General features: G+C 46.5%; 1 protein-coding gene across 1 annotated transcript; it reads left to right on the forward strand.

Annotated features, from left to right (window-relative positions):
- The first annotated feature begins 3,481 nt into the window (after nucleotides 1-3,481).
- csrnp1b (cysteine-serine-rich nuclear protein 1b) lies at nucleotides 3,482-18,663 on the forward strand. Its single transcript, XM_036520763.1, has 5 exons — nucleotides 3,482-3,706; nucleotides 12,926-13,133; nucleotides 15,523-15,782; nucleotides 16,137-16,433; nucleotides 16,780-18,663. Exons 2-5 carry the CDS (start codon nucleotides 12,950-12,952, stop codon nucleotides 17,743-17,745), a joined length of 1,707 nt encoding a protein of 568 aa, XP_036376656.1. The 5' UTR covers nucleotides 3,482-3,706; nucleotides 12,926-12,949; the 3' UTR covers nucleotides 17,746-18,663.
- Nucleotides 18,664-19,244: the final 581 nt, after the last annotated feature.

Consider the following 19,244-nt stretch of genomic DNA (forward strand, 5'->3'; position numbering starts at 1 on the left):
CAGCCATTTTACAGCTCTAAAATTACAATCATGCATACAACAACATGTACAAGCTACTATTGAACTACTCAGTGTTCCTAAATGAAGACATACCTTAATCTGTTTCTGAGAATATATATTGTCTGTATCTTGCCCATTTTATTATTCCATGTTGTCTCTACAAAACATGTTGTTATAATGATTAGTGTTATTGTTGCTATCAACAGTAGTAAAACCCTCAAGTAGTAACAGCATTGTTATGACATTCCTTCTTAAAAACAGAGCGTTCAGGACACTATTAGTCACTACACTTACAGGTAACCAGCTGTCGGGTTTTCGGTTCTTACTTGAAGGATAACTGGTGCCAAGAGTGTGATCTCAATGTTCCACTGTTTGTCTTCGTTCTTGCTCTCATGACTACATCATTGTATTTTTACACCACAAGTGTCTTGGAAGCCACATCACCAAACTAGAAAAGCACATTACAGCATTTGGACACATCTCTGAGTTTGATCTCACCCAGGATTTTCAATAAGGTCACATTACTGAGACAATGCTGTGCACCTCATCAATACCCACAGTTATTGTACGTGGAGTGGATTTAGAGTGGATCAGTTCATGATAATTTGGCACATTGGCGTGACGCCCACAACACGTGCAGTCCTGAGCTCCTCCTGCAGATGGAAAACATTCGGGGCTATTATTATGCTTATTGTGAAATGTCTCTCACAGCAAAGTCTTTGGCACACTTAAAGAGAATGCTGTAATGTATTCAGGTCTGATTGAGTGGCTCTGGCAACATGTGGCCCCTCCCCCGCTGTGAGCTCCTTTTAGAGGGAAAAAAAAGACAAACTATCCTCACTGAGACTACGTGTGAGCTGTCTTCTTCTTTTATTTGTTTTTGACATAAGCTCTTTGAAGTTTAATATTTCAAAGAAGAAAACTGAGGGACCTCTAATAGAAAACAGTCGTACGCTGGGCTACTACTCACACTGTTCAGTCAACTTTGTATGCAGTGTATGGTTTGTAAATTGTCTCTATTGTCTTTGGAGTAATGGATGCCACTGTAAGGTTCTCTTTTGTTACTTTGAAAGGTTATAATTTTCTGGCTAGTCATTACAGAAATTACCGGTACTATGGCTTCTAAGATGTGAGCACCTCCATTAGTTTTATTACACTGTGTTACAGGTAAATAGAGTGACTGCCAAGAGCACATTTTTTTGCAGCTCAGGACAACCTGACTGTGTCAAACTGAACAAATTAAATATTTATAACATAACTAATATTTACAATATTGCAAGGTATGTATCAATATGTAATGTACACATTCCATGTTATGTTTTGGACAAACCACAGCAATTTCCTGAAAAGTTCCTATCTACATACATTAGTCTGTTGTAAATGAGAGTAGATGCCTTTGTAATGACCTGGACCATGTGATGTAGAGTTCCACGCACCCTGCAGATTGCGTGCATTAATTGTGTTTAAATGCACTGAGGTGACTCACACACACAAAGACAGTCTGCAGTCTCAGACTCTACGGCTCTGCGTAAGCCATTACATGGATAATCTCACCCGTAAACATATTTTCACATCGTATTCAGAGTTCCTAGTTCCCCTATACGTTATCATTATTTTCCTGCATGTTAAATTGCTTTACTTACAAAGTACACATTGTAGGAACTGACAGATTTAGCTGAATGCTTGGTGAAATATGTTATAAACATCAGTCTGCTTAAAAAAAAAAAAAACACAATAATGAACTGAGGTAAAGCCATTGCCATCTATGCTACACGGCCAAGCATTCTGATATGGTTTTGAAGGGAAAACCCTATATGGCACCTTGTGGACTAACATTCTGGTGTGAAAAGGGTCCATTTGCAAATCTCCATTAGCACAGTGTATGCATATAACATCTTGAAGCTGTGCCCTACAGCTGAATGCAACACCTGTGTTGACTTTGGCAGAATGCTCTGCTTACTTTTTACTCAGAAATGAAAGCATGAGCCTGGCTCTCAAGATGATACTCCCTATGAACTGTAAATAAATACTGGGTTTCAGTGCTGTGAAGGTGCTGTCTCCAAATGCAAATCAGAACACTGGTAATCTGGCAAGAATGTGACAAAAAATATTAAAAAGGGGATATTAGATCTTAGGGTTAAACTTGCACTCTGAAACCTATACTATACAAGCACCTTTTCTCCATTCTGCTGCATGGTGGCACTTTGCACTCTACGCAAAAAAAAAAAAAATCTTCTCCCAACTTCTCCCAAGAAACCCACATGCCCCACATGTAAAAGTGTGCTGTCTGGACACTGGATGGTTTGTATGACCTCTGCTGATAGATTGATTATGGGGCACATTTTGTAACGATGAACTCCCAACTAACAGAGGATCAGAGTTTTGAGTGTAAGGGACCTGGCTTGGTGACAAGAGGAATGAGATCAGGGGGCAGCAAAGGGTTTTGAGCAGTTTTTAGACAACATTGGCTCCTGAATGTGACCAGCATAGTGGAGGGTTGCAGTGGAGAGGGGCAGCTGACTCTTGTCTCTCAGATTGCAGGCTCCACCAGAACTCTGCTCTCTGACCTGCTGAGCTATTAGTCTGTCAGTGGTGGGAGAGCCTGGGCGACAGAGGAAGGATGTCCAACCTGTGGTGGGTGGAGAGCCGGGCGACAGGCTGGCTGAACACTGCTGCTACTCCGCCGTTTACAGGAAGCACAGCCCAGTCTCACAATGTAAAAGCAGGGTGTGAAGAACAATAGCAGTAAATTGTCTTCTGATGAAATTGATAATCAGATTTTTTTAAGTTAATTCCTCTGACTGTTCTTCTTGAGTCAGGGAAATGTTGCATAATAATGATGACGTTGTGCGATGAAAAGAACCACAGCAGAGCACGTTCCAGTAAGTCATGTGACTCATCAGTGAGAACCCAGCTGTGTTAAGAGGATGGCTCATTCAAGTAATTCGGAGTAGAAACTTACTCAACACCTTCCTGGAGCAACACTGCGTCAGAACTAAAAAAAAAAACGAAAACACCAACTGCAGAAATTTAAAAAACAAAACAAAATAAAGAAAAACTTTTAAAGTTTTTTTTTTTTTTTCACACGACGCATCAGTGTTTTTAATTTGGCCCTTCTGTCCTGTAGGCTGAATATTCTCGGCAAAGGACTGGATATGCAGTATTTTACTCTCTATTAGACATGTATTGGACAAGTGACTAATTTGTAACGTCTCAAATTAGACATATGTTGATTTGGATGTGAGAGTCATTTGACCGCGGTTTACGTCTCGATTCCCTTTTCCGTGCTTTACGTCTTTCGCTTTTTTTCCCCACTCTGGACTCGATCCCATGCAGCCTGTGTTCGTATGTCCCCCGGGCAGGGGAAGGGTAGATAATGAAGGTGATTGGTTGTCAGGATGCGAGTGCGCCAGGGCTAGAGTACTCGGAAGGCAGGAAGCCGTGTGGGCAGTCTCTCTCCCTCTCCCCGTGTCACCGCCTGCGTCAGACGGCAGGAGGGAGTTTTCCACTGACGAAAAAGGCAGCGCCGCTGAGCAGGCTGGATCAGACAAGGGGAGGCTTCAGCTGGTACGGTTCTCATACAATAGCGAGACAAAAAACCCAACAGTCTATGCGAGGATAAGCTCAATTGTGTGGATTTAAGTGTACATTTCATTGACGGATTTCTTGTATTTTCACTAATGGTGAACGGATACGTGAACTCTTGGTAAGTAACTGCGTTGTGTTGGCTGATTTATACCAGACATGTAATTTTAAGACCTTCGGGCTGGACACCAGCCAAATAGTTTGAATGTTCTTTGCCGTATGTCACTTGGACAGAGCAGGCGGTTTCGGTAATTATTTTTTTCTTAAGTAAGTTAGGATGTGTTAGTGAGGGAATACGGTGTATGTGCTGGCCCTTTCAACTTTAGAAAACGATAACACGATCTTTTGAATTATTTGTGGCGATGACTATAAAATGTTTACTTTGGTTAATAGGCTGCTGTTTGCACTTTGAAATCCCCTTTGTTTATTTAGCAATTATTTGAATGAATGTTTACAGCATAACATTTTATTGTAGCTACAATTAGTTAAATGTGTGTAGCTTTAGGCTGCCGTGTGTACTTCTACATGATATATAGTCAGATGTTTTAAAATTAGTGTTTGCAGCGGAGAAATGTATATAATGAACGCAGGTGCTGAAATTTCTGTTGTGATTCATCAATTGTTTTTTTTTTTAAGAACAAAAAAACACGCTGTTGTGCTTGAATATGCCAGTTGAGACAACGTTATGGAGGACAGACGATTGTAGATTTATGCGACACTACATAGCCGATGTGTCCACACTAAATTGATTTCTTGTTCTTCTCTGTTCCCTCTTGTCTGTGTTGCTTGTTACACGAGCGACTCCTGAAGGAACTACAGAACAGCTGATTGAGGTCGGCGTCTAGCGGAATAGCGTTGTAATTGTAATTAGCATTAATCACCCGGGGTGAGAAGGTCAGCAGTAGAGAGGTAGTCCACAGCTAAGTCACGTTGAGCACGACGTGAGTGAAAAAAAATCCTTGTTGCCATCAGTGGGTATTTTGTTACCTAAAACGTGTACGTAATTAGGCTACTGTAGAACCATCGTGACGTTTCATCAGTACGTAGCTGTGCGGGTGACTCTTCCCCTTCTCTCTTCTTTAAAAAGAAGTGAATTCATCAACATTGCCCAGATTTGTTTTACCAGTTCTTCTTTATCTTGTTTAAGAATTGGCACCATAATGTCGGTGTGCTCAGCTGGATCTGCGTTTAGTTTTTTTTCACCTTCTCATTAATGTTAATTCGCTGAAAATATAATGGTTTATTGTTTTGTCCTGAATGTGGAAAGTTTGGGAACCGCTGGTGTGAGTGCCTCATGCTGGGCTGTCCCGGCTTCTCTGTAATGAGGGGGCGGGTGCAGAGTCACCCGCCTAGCCTCCATGAGTAAATTAATAGTTATTGTACAGATACAAGCTTGTTCTGTGGAATACGAGTCATTAGACTTGGCAGTATTGCTTTTGCTTTGATAACGCTCCTTATGCTTTACGTTCTGATGTTCCGTTCCGCTCTTCACAGAGGAAACTGAAACAAAATAATTTTCTAGTAAATCACTGCACTTTTTTTCATTTGTTTTCTATCATGGAAGCTACCTGTCAGACAAAACGTACAGTTTTAAATGAAGAAAAACTTTCTGTGCGTGTGCGTTAGAGACAGAGAGAGAGGGAGAGAGAGAGTGATAACAGTGTGGTTAATATAATTTGCATCTGTTGAAATACCCCAGTAATGCATTAATAACAATATTTTAATTATAACACCACAATAGTACAGTATCAGGTTGCCTTTGTGTACAGTCTGTAAGCCTTTGTATCTTAGAATGCTTTAGTCAGTTGTTCACTAGAACAAAAGCAGTGATAAATTGGATACTAAAAAGATGGAATGCAAGAGTGGTGACAAGTTGAAGCCATTGGGCAGCTGTTCAGTTTTGCTGACCCTTTTCTAGGTGACCTGTTTCTGTCTTCTGATCACAACACTTCTCAGGGAGATCCCTGCTGGTGGATTTTTAAGTCTTTTAATAAGGAAGAAATGTATGTGTGTCTCATTCATCGATACATTAGACTGGTCTCCTTTACTGTTATTTATTTCAGAAGTAGTTCCTCTTTAAGGAAACTCACGTGTCTTTTAGCATAGGCAAAAAAAAAAAAATCCCTGAAGAAGTCTGCTAGTCATGTGCAGATACAGACACGGTGTCTAGCAGCGCACGGTAATTTAGTACATTAGCATGTGAGTGGCTGAGAGGAGCCAGGCTTAAATACTCGTGGGGGCAGCACAGGGAGGGAAGCACACTGCCAGAGAGCCATCAGCACCGTCTCGCCCATTTCCTGTTTCACCCCAGACTTTAACCGTTTGCCACTTTGACACGGTCCAGTCCAAAAGCTGAGTGGTGTGAGACCTTGTGGTGTTTCTCGCACATGTCGTTTTTCCCTGCACGGTGGTGCCTGTCTCACGACTGCAGGAAGCCACTCCTTCACTGCCGAGCACTCATCAGCAGAGGCTTACTCTGTTTATATCAACGTGGGAGGAATGACAGTGTAAATCCAGTGTCCTCTGACCAAGAGTCTCCTGTCTTTTTTTTTTTTTTTTTTTTTTACCCTGCAGAGGCTCAAGCTTTTGTGTGCATGGAAGGGGGGGGGGCTTCCATCTGCCTTTGGGGCTGTCCAGAGCTCCTTGCTGGAGATGACCTCCTGTGCCCCAGACAGATTCCACCCAAGATACCCCCCACACCCCCTGACCCTCTCCCCTCATGCAGACACAGCAGGCTGCCCATCTCCCCAGGGAGCACCCTTGTGTTTTGCTGGGAGCCTCAACACTCTGAAATGCCCTTTCACGGTCAGCGTGAATTTGAGGCAGACTTGAAGTGAGAAACGGTTTGAGAGGACAGCAGGTTCAGCCATCTTTGGAACAGCTTAATTGGCCCTTGGTGTATGTGTGTGCTAAGTGTTCCCAGTGCAGTGCAGTGCAGTGCTGTTTTTTTATGCTGTCTCTCTCTCTTTGAGGCTGCTGCTGAGGCATGTTGGGTAATTGGCTGGGGTATCTCTCAGGGTCAGCGTAAGTGTGTGGCTTGGTGGAAAAATCTTAGAATCTCCTGGTGGAAAATCTTAGAATGACATGATTGGTGTGGGGTTAGACTTATTTTAGCTCTTTCACCATACCTGTTTGCTTTTAACACTGATCATTTACACTGTAACACTAATCAGTTACAGTGACATGAAAATTGTGACAGTTAAATACATCTGTGACATAACTTTTTTATAACCATAGCAATAAATACAACAATAAAAGCCATGAGGGAACAATCATTAATCAATACCTTGGCAAGTAGAGTACTAAAGTGGCTGTCCTAACCCTACTCTGACCTGCTGTTTGGCAATACTTGCGGGATTGAAGTTGTGCGGTGTTTTGTTTTAATTGACCACAGATGAGGCTGGCGCTGCTGTCTGATCCAGGCTGTGTGTAATGGGAATAGTAAGCACTGTATAGGAGGAGCACATCTGGGTTAAATATTGGTAGTGCTATCCCTAGAACAGTGGGAGTCACGCTGCCAGAGTGGAATTCCTGTGGGTTTGAGCCATCACATTATTTATTTTGTTTAAAGTCCCCCCCCCCCTGCTCTTTCATTTGGAATGAATGAGTGAAAGGCACTGAGGCCAAAGAACAGAATGTCTCTTTGGCAAAGTGGACCATGAAGGATTAATTTTTTTTTTTTTTGTGAAAACAACCTATCTAAGAATTGTAGTTCCCACTAGTTCACCACCAGGTGGAGTGCTTTGCACTAATGAGGTGATGTCTTGACAGTTAACTAATGAATAAATAGAAATAATATTCTGCTCTAACCATGAATGCATCTTTAGTCTTGAAATAATATCATCTTGTATTTCAACCTGATTTAAAAAAGAAAAGAGTCTAATTCTGGTTCAGCTTCCTTTTTCTTTGTGCTTCACATGTTGTCAGCAACATACTCAGGAATTTGTCAGAGTAAATAAATTGATGTAATAAATACATTAATATTTTGAGTGAAGTGGATAGGTGCTTAATATTGGCAAAAAGAAAATCTCTGCGATGAAATGCAAGTCTCTCAACCCGCTGAATAAGGATAACGGGACGGCGAATGTGTGCAGAGCGTAAGTGCTGCACCACCTCCCTCCCTATTGACCCCCCCCCCCAGCAAACACTGGACTGCGGCCGAGGTTAATGTTACACCCACTGGGTTATCAGCGCTCACTGCCAGCTGAACAGCTGAGAGGACAAAGTCGCTGGTGCTCAGCAGGCCCGGGCTGCCCTCTTATCTGGCGGTGGCACGGACGAGAGCGTTTGGACGGGCTTACGCGCCGTGGAGGAGCGTTTCTCCCCTCAAGCCGAGAGACGTAGTATCGAACCCGGGCTCTGCCGGAGATCCATTCCAGGTGGCGCTTTCTGAAGGTGAGATTTTGACATCTTCAAGCCTGTGTGCCTGCTATGGATAAGCCCTCCGTCCGCCCTGCATGGATAGGGATAACAGTGGTTCCCAGAGGCTGCAGACTGCTGTAGCATTTTGTCGCAAGTTTACTTCAAATTTGAACCATTGGGTGAAAGTGCTGTGGGGCCAAACTCAAATAAGACTGAATAAGGTGGCCGCTCCAGTGTTGACCCAATGCAGTGGAAGTATTGTAAAGTGGGACTGAAATAATTGGCTTTAGTGAGTGACACCTCCTTTTCCATTTTACCTTTAAGTTTTGGTTCACTGTTGAGTGAAAAAATCTTGCCACATATTCCGTGCTGACTGACTTTTTTTTTTTTTATGGTGGTTATGATGTTTCTCTATTTTGAGAACCATGGCTGAGTGGAACTGGTGCGCAACAGTTTGGCTTTCGCTCACATTAAAGGAGCAGCTCTCCAAGTGATGATGCCGGCTGCCTCTTGCGCAGATGTAGCGGTGTGCTGGTATGTCTGAGTGCAGTTGCGCGGCGGCCGCGAGCGCCGGTCCTCTTTATTTCCACCACATTAAGATCTGTTTTCCAAACTCTGTCGCAGCCGATTTCAGAATGCTTCATCAGACGGCTTCCTCGTTCGCCCAGCTGTGCTGTTGATGGGATGCGAGAGATGCATAATTCATCGCGCGGAGAAAAACACAGGGCCTGCGCTCTGCTCCAGCTGTCTCATCGCCTCACCCGTGAAAAGGCCCGCACGTGACGGCCTGCAATTTCTCGGGGGGTGGGGGGTGGCGGGGGGCTGAGCCTTGTTTCCCCCCTTCTCCCCTCCACCTGTTTCAAGATTCCCTTCAGGAAGTGCTAAACGGCTTGGTCCTGTTGTTCTCCCACAGCTGGTTTAATAGCCGAGCAGGAGGGACTGTTTCGAGCCGAACAAAGGCCAGCCCCCACCCCCAGATTAGCTCGCCAGTGTTTCTGCCCATTGAGCAGTATTAACAAATCAATATGTCAGGTAGTCCCCTGTCAAGAGACAATGACCTACTTCTGTCGCTCGAGCCATCCCCTTGTCCCCTTAACCCCCCCAAACCCCGCACATCTCGCACTGTGCCTGTTAATTAAAACATTTCGCTTAGCTTGCTTCTCTCTACCTCAGGGGACTCCAAAAACCTTTTGTTTTATTTTAATTCTTTGTCCAAATCAAGTGGGAAGATTGATGGTGAAATAAGTCAAGTCTGTTTTCCTCTCTGCATTGTGTATAAATGGGAAGAGCTGGAAAAGGGGGAGTCACCGGCTGATATACTTGACACGGTTCCGGTACACAGGCGCTGGTGGTTTGATATGGCAGTTGAATGCAAATGAAATGCATTTGACAATGCACATCTAGGCAATGTAAGAGCCATCTTTAGGCCAAATGGGTAACTGGCAAACTGTTATTCACAATTCTGCAGGAATGGTGAGTGGAGCAACTGCTGATTACATTTGGTTGTGCAGTGTGGACTTGAGTCAGATAAATTGCGTTTTTTAATACCGTTTCAGTATGATTCAGGAGTTTCCACCTCGAGACGCTGTCGCTCAGAGCTACGCTTAGTTCCAAACTGGAATGCATATTCCTGCCTTAAAGTGGTCAGGACATACGCAGGATTTGCCGTCTCAAAGGTTGGTTTTGTTCTTGGCCCCCAGTCGTGCTCTCTTGCACACGCGTCTCTTGTGTAATGGCTCACATTTCTCACAAAAAAAAGGCCTGCAGCCTGCAAAGACGCCTACGCCAGCAAGGCTTTATCGTTTACAGTGCCTTTGCTTACGTAACACAGTCAGATAAGACCAGTCAGGCATTTGGTTGCGCTTGGAATCTGTCACCTGAGAGCCAGCGGTGGATTTGGGTGCAGGCCGGGGACACCCAGTACTTGTAATCTGGAGCTGCAATCTTGGGGAGGAGGGGGGGGGGGGGGGGGGGGGTACGCTTTGTTCTACCTTGCCAGGTGACGTCCCAAAGCCCCTTCACAGCGTAGTCAGTCAACAGTGTGTACTGTAAGCTCAGGCTGGAACAACCATTCTGTACTTTCTGAGAGGAGTTGAGCACACTGTGTGCAGCGCCTTCACCTGTGCTGGAGAATGCTTAGGATGCCTGTCAGATCTCATAACGTCAAGGTTAAGGCTTTCTCCCTGTATTTCCAAAAGGACAGGTTCTCCCAGGTTGACTGCCTAGGGTTGACGGTCATGTTTTGTTACGTAATCGTACTTAGGAATAATCCTCTTTATTTTCCCCGAAGCAGTCTGAGCTCCGTATGTCAGAAGTTGTGACCTTTTTGACTTTCTTTTGTACGCCTCCCCCCTGCATTGCGAAGGATGGCTGTGTGCCTTTTGCTGTTTGTTTGCGAATCTAAAACTGGCCTCTGCTTTGTGAGGCATTCGACACGTTTGTGCAGTGTGCTTTTCGTTTTGCACAGCCCCCAGTAGGCAGTTATTGAGCTGGGAAACCTGTGGGATTGTGGGTCTCTGCCAACAGGGCTCCATTCTGTGAGAGGCAAAGGAGGAGCCCTCAGTGAGTGACGAGTCGTCCCTCATAGCCAGCCCTTGCTTCCCAGAACTCCACTGAACCCGAGTTATGAGAGTGTGTATTTACCGCCAGCTACTGGTAGCCTTCCCGGAATAAGTGTTTTTGGAGCTGCTGTACGCTGGGGGGGGGGGGCTTTTGGTACATGCCATTAAGTCTTACGCATATTATTTTGAGTAGGGCTATTTTCCTTTGTTAAGTTATCGGTATGATTAAAGTAATTTGTTTGCCTCTGGTAGTGTTCTCAGAGAGATGGCCTGAACACTCTTTTGGCCTCAACACCTGAACACTTCTCATACTATTACTACTACTGTGAGGTCATTGGCGGTCAATGTTTTTCTCATCATATGCTCATTCTTGCCCATATAGGTGTGTGATAGACATTCCTATGGACTACAGTAACTTAAAATCAGCATACTTCGCAGAAAGAATGAGGAGATGAAATTATACCTGTCTAATAATTATTAATATAAAGTAAAGCTAAAAGTTTTTTATGTTGGCTCATTAGTTAGTAAATTGTTTGTGAAACCCAAGCTTGAGTTATCTGTGAGCTGACATTTTATATATTACACGTCTCTCCCGCTGCCCAGATATGTAATGCATTATTGCTCAGGCACTGCAGTGGAAATTCAGGTGAGTGTGATCAGCCAGGCACAGCTAGGTTCCAGCTTAGCTGGACGCCATTCCGTCAGGGTATTTATGTGCTGTACAACATTTATTGGTGGCTGGAATCCCACTGAAAGTCTTAGCAGGCACTCCAACGCTCTCATGATATGCATACCTTTTGCTCAGTTGCAAATGAAATGCAAAGAGCGTAATAAATAGTTGTATGTGCTACAGGAAGACCAGTGCGAACCAGTGTCAGACAGCTGTAGCTCAGTCATAACTCAGGTAATGAATCTGGGTGAAACCCTGGCCACTTGGGGTCAGACAAAGATCGGGAGGGGGAGAGGGGAGTGGTCAGGTAGACTGCATGTCCTGGTGCAGTGGGCGAGGAGGGTGTCCAGCTTCCCCTGCCTGACAAATGCACAGGGGCTAATGTGTGTTCATTTGGTGCTCTCTTTAGAAGCCTGTGTAGAGGCCTTCCCCCACTCACTGTGCTGGAACAGCCAGCTTGTGTTGGCAGTAATAAAGTGGGCGGACAGAAAGGGGGGGAGGGTGGAGGGGTTAGTCCTTGGCTAATTAAGGGAGGTCCACAAACAGGCTCCAGAGGTAACTCACAGTGTGTCATGTTACACGTAATGGCATGCCATAAAGCAGCAGTGTTACTACTACCACCACCACAATCGTATGTAAAAACAGTGCTGGAAGTGCTAAACAGGTTTGCACGTGCCTTCACGTGCATTGAGACATTTTTATCCATGAATCAAAGCCTTCCTCCCTTGTGTCCGCAGTGTCATGGCGAATGGTCCCCACGGTGTTGGAAATATTGAGCAGCTCTCGGAGTGAATTTAGTCGGCAGGGTAGACCAGGTAGAATGGGTGGTTGGTGAGCTGCGCTCGGGCACAGAGTGGACGCACGGCGTCTCGCACACCCCCGGCTCCCACGGTTCACCGCCCGCCGCAGAGACGGGGGCCCCCTGCGAGACGCCCTGGCCATGGGAGCACCCCCCCCCCCCCCCCCCCTCCCCCGGGATTATGGGACAGGATTCCGGATTCCAGGGAAGGTGCACAGATCAATGCCTCTTCCTGTGTGGGAACTCGGAAGGGCAAGGTAGCTTCCTCTGAGTGCTCAGCAGATTATTAGCGTGTGAATAGGACCCAGCTCTGGTCAGGAGGCTTTGGATGAGGGGGGCGGGCAATTGTAGGCAGAGGTGGGGGGTGGGGAGCTGGGGGGGGTTCTGTCCTCTCAAAGGATTGATTGTTTTTACACTGGACCGGCATCGTTTCCCCCTGACACGAGGTCACAAGAAAGTACACTCAAGGGTTGCGAAACTCACAAGATATATTTACTTAGTAGAGCTGCTCTGGGCTGAATCTGGCCAGCGGGCACCAAGTTTTTTTTTTTTTTTAATCAAGCTTGTGCACTGTAAGCCCAGTCCCATAGCTTTGTCTCTGGCAATCACTCTACTAAATACCCAGAGTATTTGAGGGTGAGAATGATGTGTTGTAATCTCTTGCTTGGTCTGGCTTTTCTGTGCACTTGTCCTCACTTCTCTTGCACTGATTGGTGCATTTTTTCAGTCAATCAGATTAGTTGAAGGGTCACTGATTTCTGAAATATTGATGTGTGCTCTGCACTGGAAAATTAAAAAAAAAAAAAAAAAAAAGTGAAATTATTCTTTGCTTCTGCTGTGTGAACTCCCTTCTTTTCTGACCCCTGAATAATGTTTCAAGAGTGGTGTAGATCGCTGTAGTCATCTTCACTGAAGTGCTGATTTCTCTGTTCTTCTTGTGCTCAACAGATTTGCAGCCGTTACGACATTGCCATGAGCGGGGTTCTCAAGAGAAAGTTTGACGAGGTCGACGAGGACCCATGCTACTCCTCATCCTCTCCCTCCTCCCTCTCATCCTCTGCCTTCTCCGAGTGGGACTCGGACGGGGAGAGCTGCTACTCCGACACCCTGGATTCAAGGCCCAGTAACCCTGGGTCTCCGGAGGCGCGTGTCCCCGGTGAGCTGCCACCTTCCGCCGCTGCGAACGTCCACGTTGTCTGCCTTCGCTTTGCGCAAGCGTTTGCACCCTTCTGTCAGTTTGCCTTATCTCATTTTGGCATTACCGTCGGACTCGTCTGATAAGAAACAAAAACAAATTGTTGGGGGGGGGGGGGTATGTTCGCCTCAAAGAAAACAAGGCCTCTGAATCGACCCTGTCTGCTGGAAAGAAAGAAACGTAAACGTGAACTGAGAATACTGTAAAGTAAGCAATTTTGAGATGGTTAGATAGCTTAGTCAGGCATTGACACACAATACTTTTGAAAAATGAGTAATATATTGATAACTATATACTGATAAGTCACTGGCTGGCTTGATGGAGGAGCATCAGCTCAGTTAATGAGAGTGAAAGGGCGGCAAAGTGGAGGACTGTGTGTGTTTGGAGGGGGGAGGCTGTAGTGCCCCCCCCCCCCCCCCCCCCCCCCCCCCCCCATTCGTGGTGGCCAGGACTGCCGGCGTGACGGAGCGAGGGCAAACAGTTGCACGGTTCCCAGGATGGCGGGGCAGGGAGCCAGCGAGAGCGCCCTGGCGCCGCTCCAACAGAGAGAACACACAGGGCCTTGTCTGGCAGCAGGGCGCACTCCCAGCACAGGTGCTGCGAGAGAAGAATGGAGAGGGGCAGGAAAGGAGGAGGCAGGGAAGGTCAAACGAGGGAGGAGGACACCCCGGGGGGGAGTGCCGGGAAAGGTAGATTCGGGGAGCGTGGGAGAGGGGGAGAGGACGCTGATGTGGGCACAGAGACGGCCGTTGCATTGTCTGTTCATCGCAGCGACAAGCTATCAAATCTGCAGCATTGCTGTCATACAGGGGCAGACATGAGCTGGTTGTCAAGGTGATGCTTTGTTTGTCTAATCTGATGTATTGTACTCACCTGTTTTTAGAGGAAATGGCCTTAGTTATTTAGTTACAGTTATTTGAGAATATGTTGCATGCTGCAATTCAGCTGCTGGGCATAAACCATCAGTGCTTTGTTGTTCCATAGACTTTGCTCCATCAGTGAGCTGGCAGCTCTTAAATCTGGAAAATAAATCCCACCCCTTAAAATCTTGAGGGGATTATCACGGGTACAAAACCATTTGAACCGTTCCTCTGAGGATGAAGGGGAATCTATAATGAATGCTGGAGCTGCTGTTAGACTGGGGTCTGCAGGTGGTTTTTCCTTGTGGTTTGTCTTTGGTGGTCACAATAAAGCACACTGGCTGGAACAGCTTGTCCTAGCCATCTTGAGCAGGGGTCACTTCAGCTGAGTGATGGTCTGGTCTGACTGAACGCAGTGCTTACCGATACTGAGCCGTCAGCGAACATTGGTTGACCCGGGCCACTTTAGCTAAATCATGCTAACTGCATTCATTGCAGGAGGATTTCGGCGCCCAGAGCATTTCGCATTCTGTTGTGGGTTTCTTGTCTCACGTCCTGCGTTCTCACGGTCACCAGAAGAATGCTCCTTGGTTGTTTTCTCAAACGAGAGGGTCCAATAGAATGTGGTTCTAATTCACATGTTCAATTTTTCCTGCCTGCCACTGAAGGACAAAAGAAAGCATTGTCTGTCTGGACTCAGTGGAGTCAGTGGCTCCTAATTAGTGGTGCAGAGCTGTAGAGATGTGTGCTTGGGTGGAATGGTGACATCTGACATGGTGACCTCTCAAGTCTGTGTGACTGCCAACTGTATGCGTGTGTCTGTGAGAGAGAGAGAGAGAGAAAGAAAGCATCTAGGGCTGGTAGAAAAGGATAATGGCACCTGAAATTTTGCATTTATTTGAACATTGCTTCAAATTACATCTAATGTGTTTTAATGTAAAGCTGTGTCATTTCCAACACTTTGAACGCTTGAACACATCTGCAATGTGGAGTGTCAGACATATCCAATCGTGGGTTTTATCTGATGCTGCAGCTGAGAATGGTTGTCATGAGAAAGTATTGTTGAAATGTGGAAGTGTGGTCCACCATCTAGTGGTCTTGCTGGGGACTGCAGTGGCAGCAGCTGTGTGGCGACAGTGTTTACCCGCTGGATCTTTGCGGCGCTGCTGAACTGTTCAGCTCTACTCAACTGAAATCCTCCCATTACCTTTGGCACTGTGCCTAGGCAAACATTTCTAAGTTGAGTCTTCGTAGTAGAGCTCCCTTTCTCGTCAACGTTTTTGCCTCCAAAGAGAATTCATTCTGTTGCGTTAACGCTGAGCATGTTTTTGTTACCATTTAAGCAAGGGAGGGCTTTTTTCCTCAGTAGAGAAGACACCAAATCAGATGTGCCCTTAAGTCCCCCCCCCCCCCCCCCCCCCCCCCCCCCCCCATCAGCTCTGAAATGTGAATGGCCATCTGACTCTCTGTCTCCTTCGCTTCCTCTGCAGTCATGTCCATCCTGAAGAAGGCCAAACGGGCTAGGAAGGGCAGCGTGCAGTTTGACCAGGTGACGGTGTTCTACTTCCCTCGCTGCCAGGGCTTCACCAGCGTGCCCAGCCGGGGCGGCTGCACGCTGGGCATGGTGCGCCAGCACAGCTCCCGCCGCCAGTACACCCTGGCCGAGTTCGCCGTGAAGCAGCGCCAGCTCCGGAGGGAGAAGCTGAAGCAGCGGCTGAAGGAGGAGAAGCTGGAGGCCCTGAAGCTGAAGGTGAGCTCGTGCGGTCATGCACCCCCCCCCCCTCTCAGGAAAAGGCTGTCCAGTGGAGGTGGTACTCCGGAAAATGCTCAGAAGTGCATCAGAGCTGAAATCCGAGAGCCGACCCCTTAGCTTGTTCCGGCTTTCAGAAATAATGGAGCTTCCTGGTTAATTATGCAACACCCCTGCAGTGTCCGCGCGGCTTGATTTTTTTTTTTTGTGAGAAGTCACTTCCCCCGTGACGCAGGAGAGAGGAAGCTCATGCTTCCAGCTGACTCCTCAATGTGACAGAGGCCCTCAGATCTTTACCAAGTGTCAGTCATTGCTGGTCCCATTCTAAAGCTTACCCCCTTGTCTTCCCTGCAGCTCACCAAGAACGGTACACAGGAGTCTGAGGAGGCCGACCGCCTGACGGTGGATGACGTATCGGAGGACGACATTGACATCAGTGGAGTGGACCTGGAGGACGGCTTTGCCCTGCACCCCTACCCGTCCAAGAGACGGCACGCCCTGCTGAAGGCTGCTGGCGTCAAGAAGATCGACAAGGAGGAGAAGCGGCAGCTCCATGACATTCGACTGTCACGGGAGGACTGTGGCTGCAACTGCCAGGGCTTCTGCGAGCCCGAGACCTGTGCCTGCAGCCTGGCTGGCATCAAGTGCCAGGTACGCAACCCCCACCCCCCCCGCAACACTCATTCCAAGCAACCACCGCAGCCCACAAAAGGGGGCTAAACAGAATGATAACGGGCTTAACCGTCACGACGGTAACTTTAGGTGTTGATGAAAATTAAAGTCATTTACAATGATGATGTTCCAGTTAAGAAAAACAATACAAAAATAGATTACTGGAGGGTTTAAATCTGTTATCTGTAATCTGCACGGTGCGCCATATAGAATGTGTCGTGTTAGCCATAGGTATTCTGTTTCCGATTGCCCAGAGCTTGTTACACTCGTTTTTCATGCCCCTTTTGCTGATGCCCTGTGTCCCCCCCCCCCCCCCCTTCCTCAGATGGACCATTCCTCCTTCCCCTGTGGCTGCACGAAGGACGGCTGTGGGAACACGGAGGGCCGCATCGAGTTCAACTCCAGCCGGGTGCAGACCCACTACATCCACACCATCATGAAGCTGGAGCTGGAGAAGCGCCTGGAGGAGAGCTCCGACAGCGGGGCCCAGGCCCAGCGCCCGCGGGCCGCCGGCGGGCCCCTCGGGGACCCACGTGAGGAGGATGTCCCCTCGGTCCCCGCCGTCCCCGCCTTCCACTTCAGCTCAGAGCTGGCGGCGGCCGGCGAGAATAGCTGCAGCAGTGACATGACAGACTCCTCCAGCTCATCAGGCCAGAGCGAGGACTCCGAGCCAGCGGGCAGCCCTGACCCTGGCCAGGCCCACCTGGATGTGGACGACAACGGGCTGGCCCGCATCCTGAGCTTCAGCGACTCGGACAACGAGGACTGCTCCAGCAGCAGCAGCAGCAGCAGCGTCCGCAACCAGCGGCGGCCCCAGCGGGCCTCGGGGGACTTCGTCAATGACAACGACGCGGGCGCGGCGGGCGAGCACACGGACAATCGCAGCCTGTCGCTCTCCGAGTTCCTGGATGAAAACGCGAACCAGGCCTCTGCACTGTTCCACAGCGGCCCTGTGCCCCACACCCCCTCCCCGTCCGTCGACCACTCGGCCAGCTACATGGACCTCAGCCTGTCTTCGGAGTCTGACCTGGAGTTTCTGGACGGCTTCCCTGATTACAGCCCCAGCCCACTGTACAACTCATTGAGGGACTATGAGAACTTAGACAACTTCTTTCAGTTCCAGCTGCCTAGCTATCCCAGCTTCCCCCAGGGAAGCGACTCGGGTACCTGCTTTCTTGAGTCCCTGATTGGCTTGACAGAATCCGTCCCGGAACCCCCTGCAACTTTTACAGACAATCAGCTGTTGGAAGAAGCCATTAAGTCCTCCATGATGGAATCTGTAAAGGTTTAATGGAAGAAAAATGCAAATTAGACAATATATTAAAATGAATGAGGACTGTACTTGTATACATTTTACAAGTTTTAGTGTAAATGTTTTAATTTAAAAAGGAAGCTGTGATCCCCCCACTCCTTGTGTTAAAATATTTCTCTTTGCCTTTCAAATGTTAGCAAAGAAGTCCATCATCAGAGCTATACAACATGGCAGCTGACATATTGTACAATGAATTGAAAAGGTCGCGAGGGCCTTTTGAGTTTTCTGTGATGTTTGGCTGATATCTTGTCCTGAGAAGCTTTGCGGCTCAATTGGTCCTCCTCCACTAAGGAAGTGCCCCACAAAGAGCTACCGCTTTATTTATATTTGAGAGATTTGTTTGGGGTCATTTTTTGAGTTATCATTGAATGTGCACCTCAGGGACTCTTTCAAGCTCTTCGAAGCAATGCATTGTGACTGTGGCTGTGATGGAATCTGGGTGTCTTTCACATGTGACCTCCCCCAAATTGCAGCAACATCAGTCTGATTTCAGCTGATGGGGTGGGGGGATGGGGGGGAATGGGGTTGCCCCTATGTTTCATCCTAAAACTGGAAAAACTCCTCTCCCACAAAGATTTGGTATGGTACACAAAATGCCCTTTTGTCTATGAGTTGCCGAAGCTCTGAGATCAGCACTTTAACTGTGAGAATATTGAGAATTGAACCAAGTTCAGGCAGAAGAGTCCTTTTTCTCTGCCTTTGAAGTTGTCCTTGGGCAATACTGTTTATGATGTTGGGTCAACAGTGCAAAGGGTTTACATAATACGCTATAATGAGCATTTTATTTATTATGAACTACCACATATATTACAGCTAAAGCTCATATTCAGATCAAAAAGGCTAATATAACTGTAATACCTCAAAAGTATTACATAATGTTTTAATTTATTTTGTATGTCTATTTATTTTTCAAACACCAGACTTAACCTAGATTCAAGTAGCACTGTGGTTAGGGTTTTTGACCTGAAAGTGCAATTCTCTGTTTATCACTTCTCTCCTAAGACTTAATTCAATGTTCACATGTATCAGTTTCGGGAAAGATATAGTCTGGTGTTAAGCTTCTGTGGGCAACACGGAGTTGAAATATGTCCTCTGAAAGATATTTAAGAACCTATTTTGTCACAGTTATCATTTCAATTAAATTATTTTTCTGTTATTTCATAAGTAAATTAATTTATTGAATCCACTGAGAAATTGTCATCTGCTAAAAGGTGACTTAATGTGCCTGTTATGCAGAGGAACCATAATTGTAAAATTCACCATATACAAAGGGCCTTATTAGCTGTTGGACTGAGAACTATGTAGCCTGCCTATTCGCTAAATTAAAAAATGTGGGTCTGTCTCATTATTAGTTCAAATATTATTATAGGTAACTAATTTTTTGTAACTAAATTGTGTACATTAAAGCAAAAAATCTAATCTGTATTACTGACAGAAATTATTTTAGTAGGAAAGATATATAAAATCTTTTTTGAAAT

The sequence above is a fragment of the Megalops cyprinoides genome, chromosome 2 (assembly GCF_013368585.1).
Source record: "Megalops cyprinoides isolate fMegCyp1 chromosome 2, fMegCyp1.pri, whole genome shotgun sequence".
Lineage (NCBI taxonomy): Eukaryota > Metazoa > Chordata > Actinopteri > Elopiformes > Megalopidae > Megalops > Megalops cyprinoides.

Excerpts from the sequence above, each read along its gene's own strand:
- csrnp1b (XM_036520763.1), top strand. The coding sequence starts at position 12,950 with ATGAGCGGGGTTCTCAAGAGAAAGTTTGACGAGGTCGACGAGGACCCA. Across the intron at positions 13,134-15,522 it reads TCCGGAGGCGCGTGTCCCCG|TCATGTCCATCCTGAAGAAG; the intron begins GTGAGCTGCCAC and ends CTTCCTCTGCAG. Across the intron at positions 15,783-16,136 it reads TGGAGGCCCTGAAGCTGAAG|CTCACCAAGAACGGTACACA; the intron begins GTGAGCTCGTGC and ends TCTTCCCTGCAG.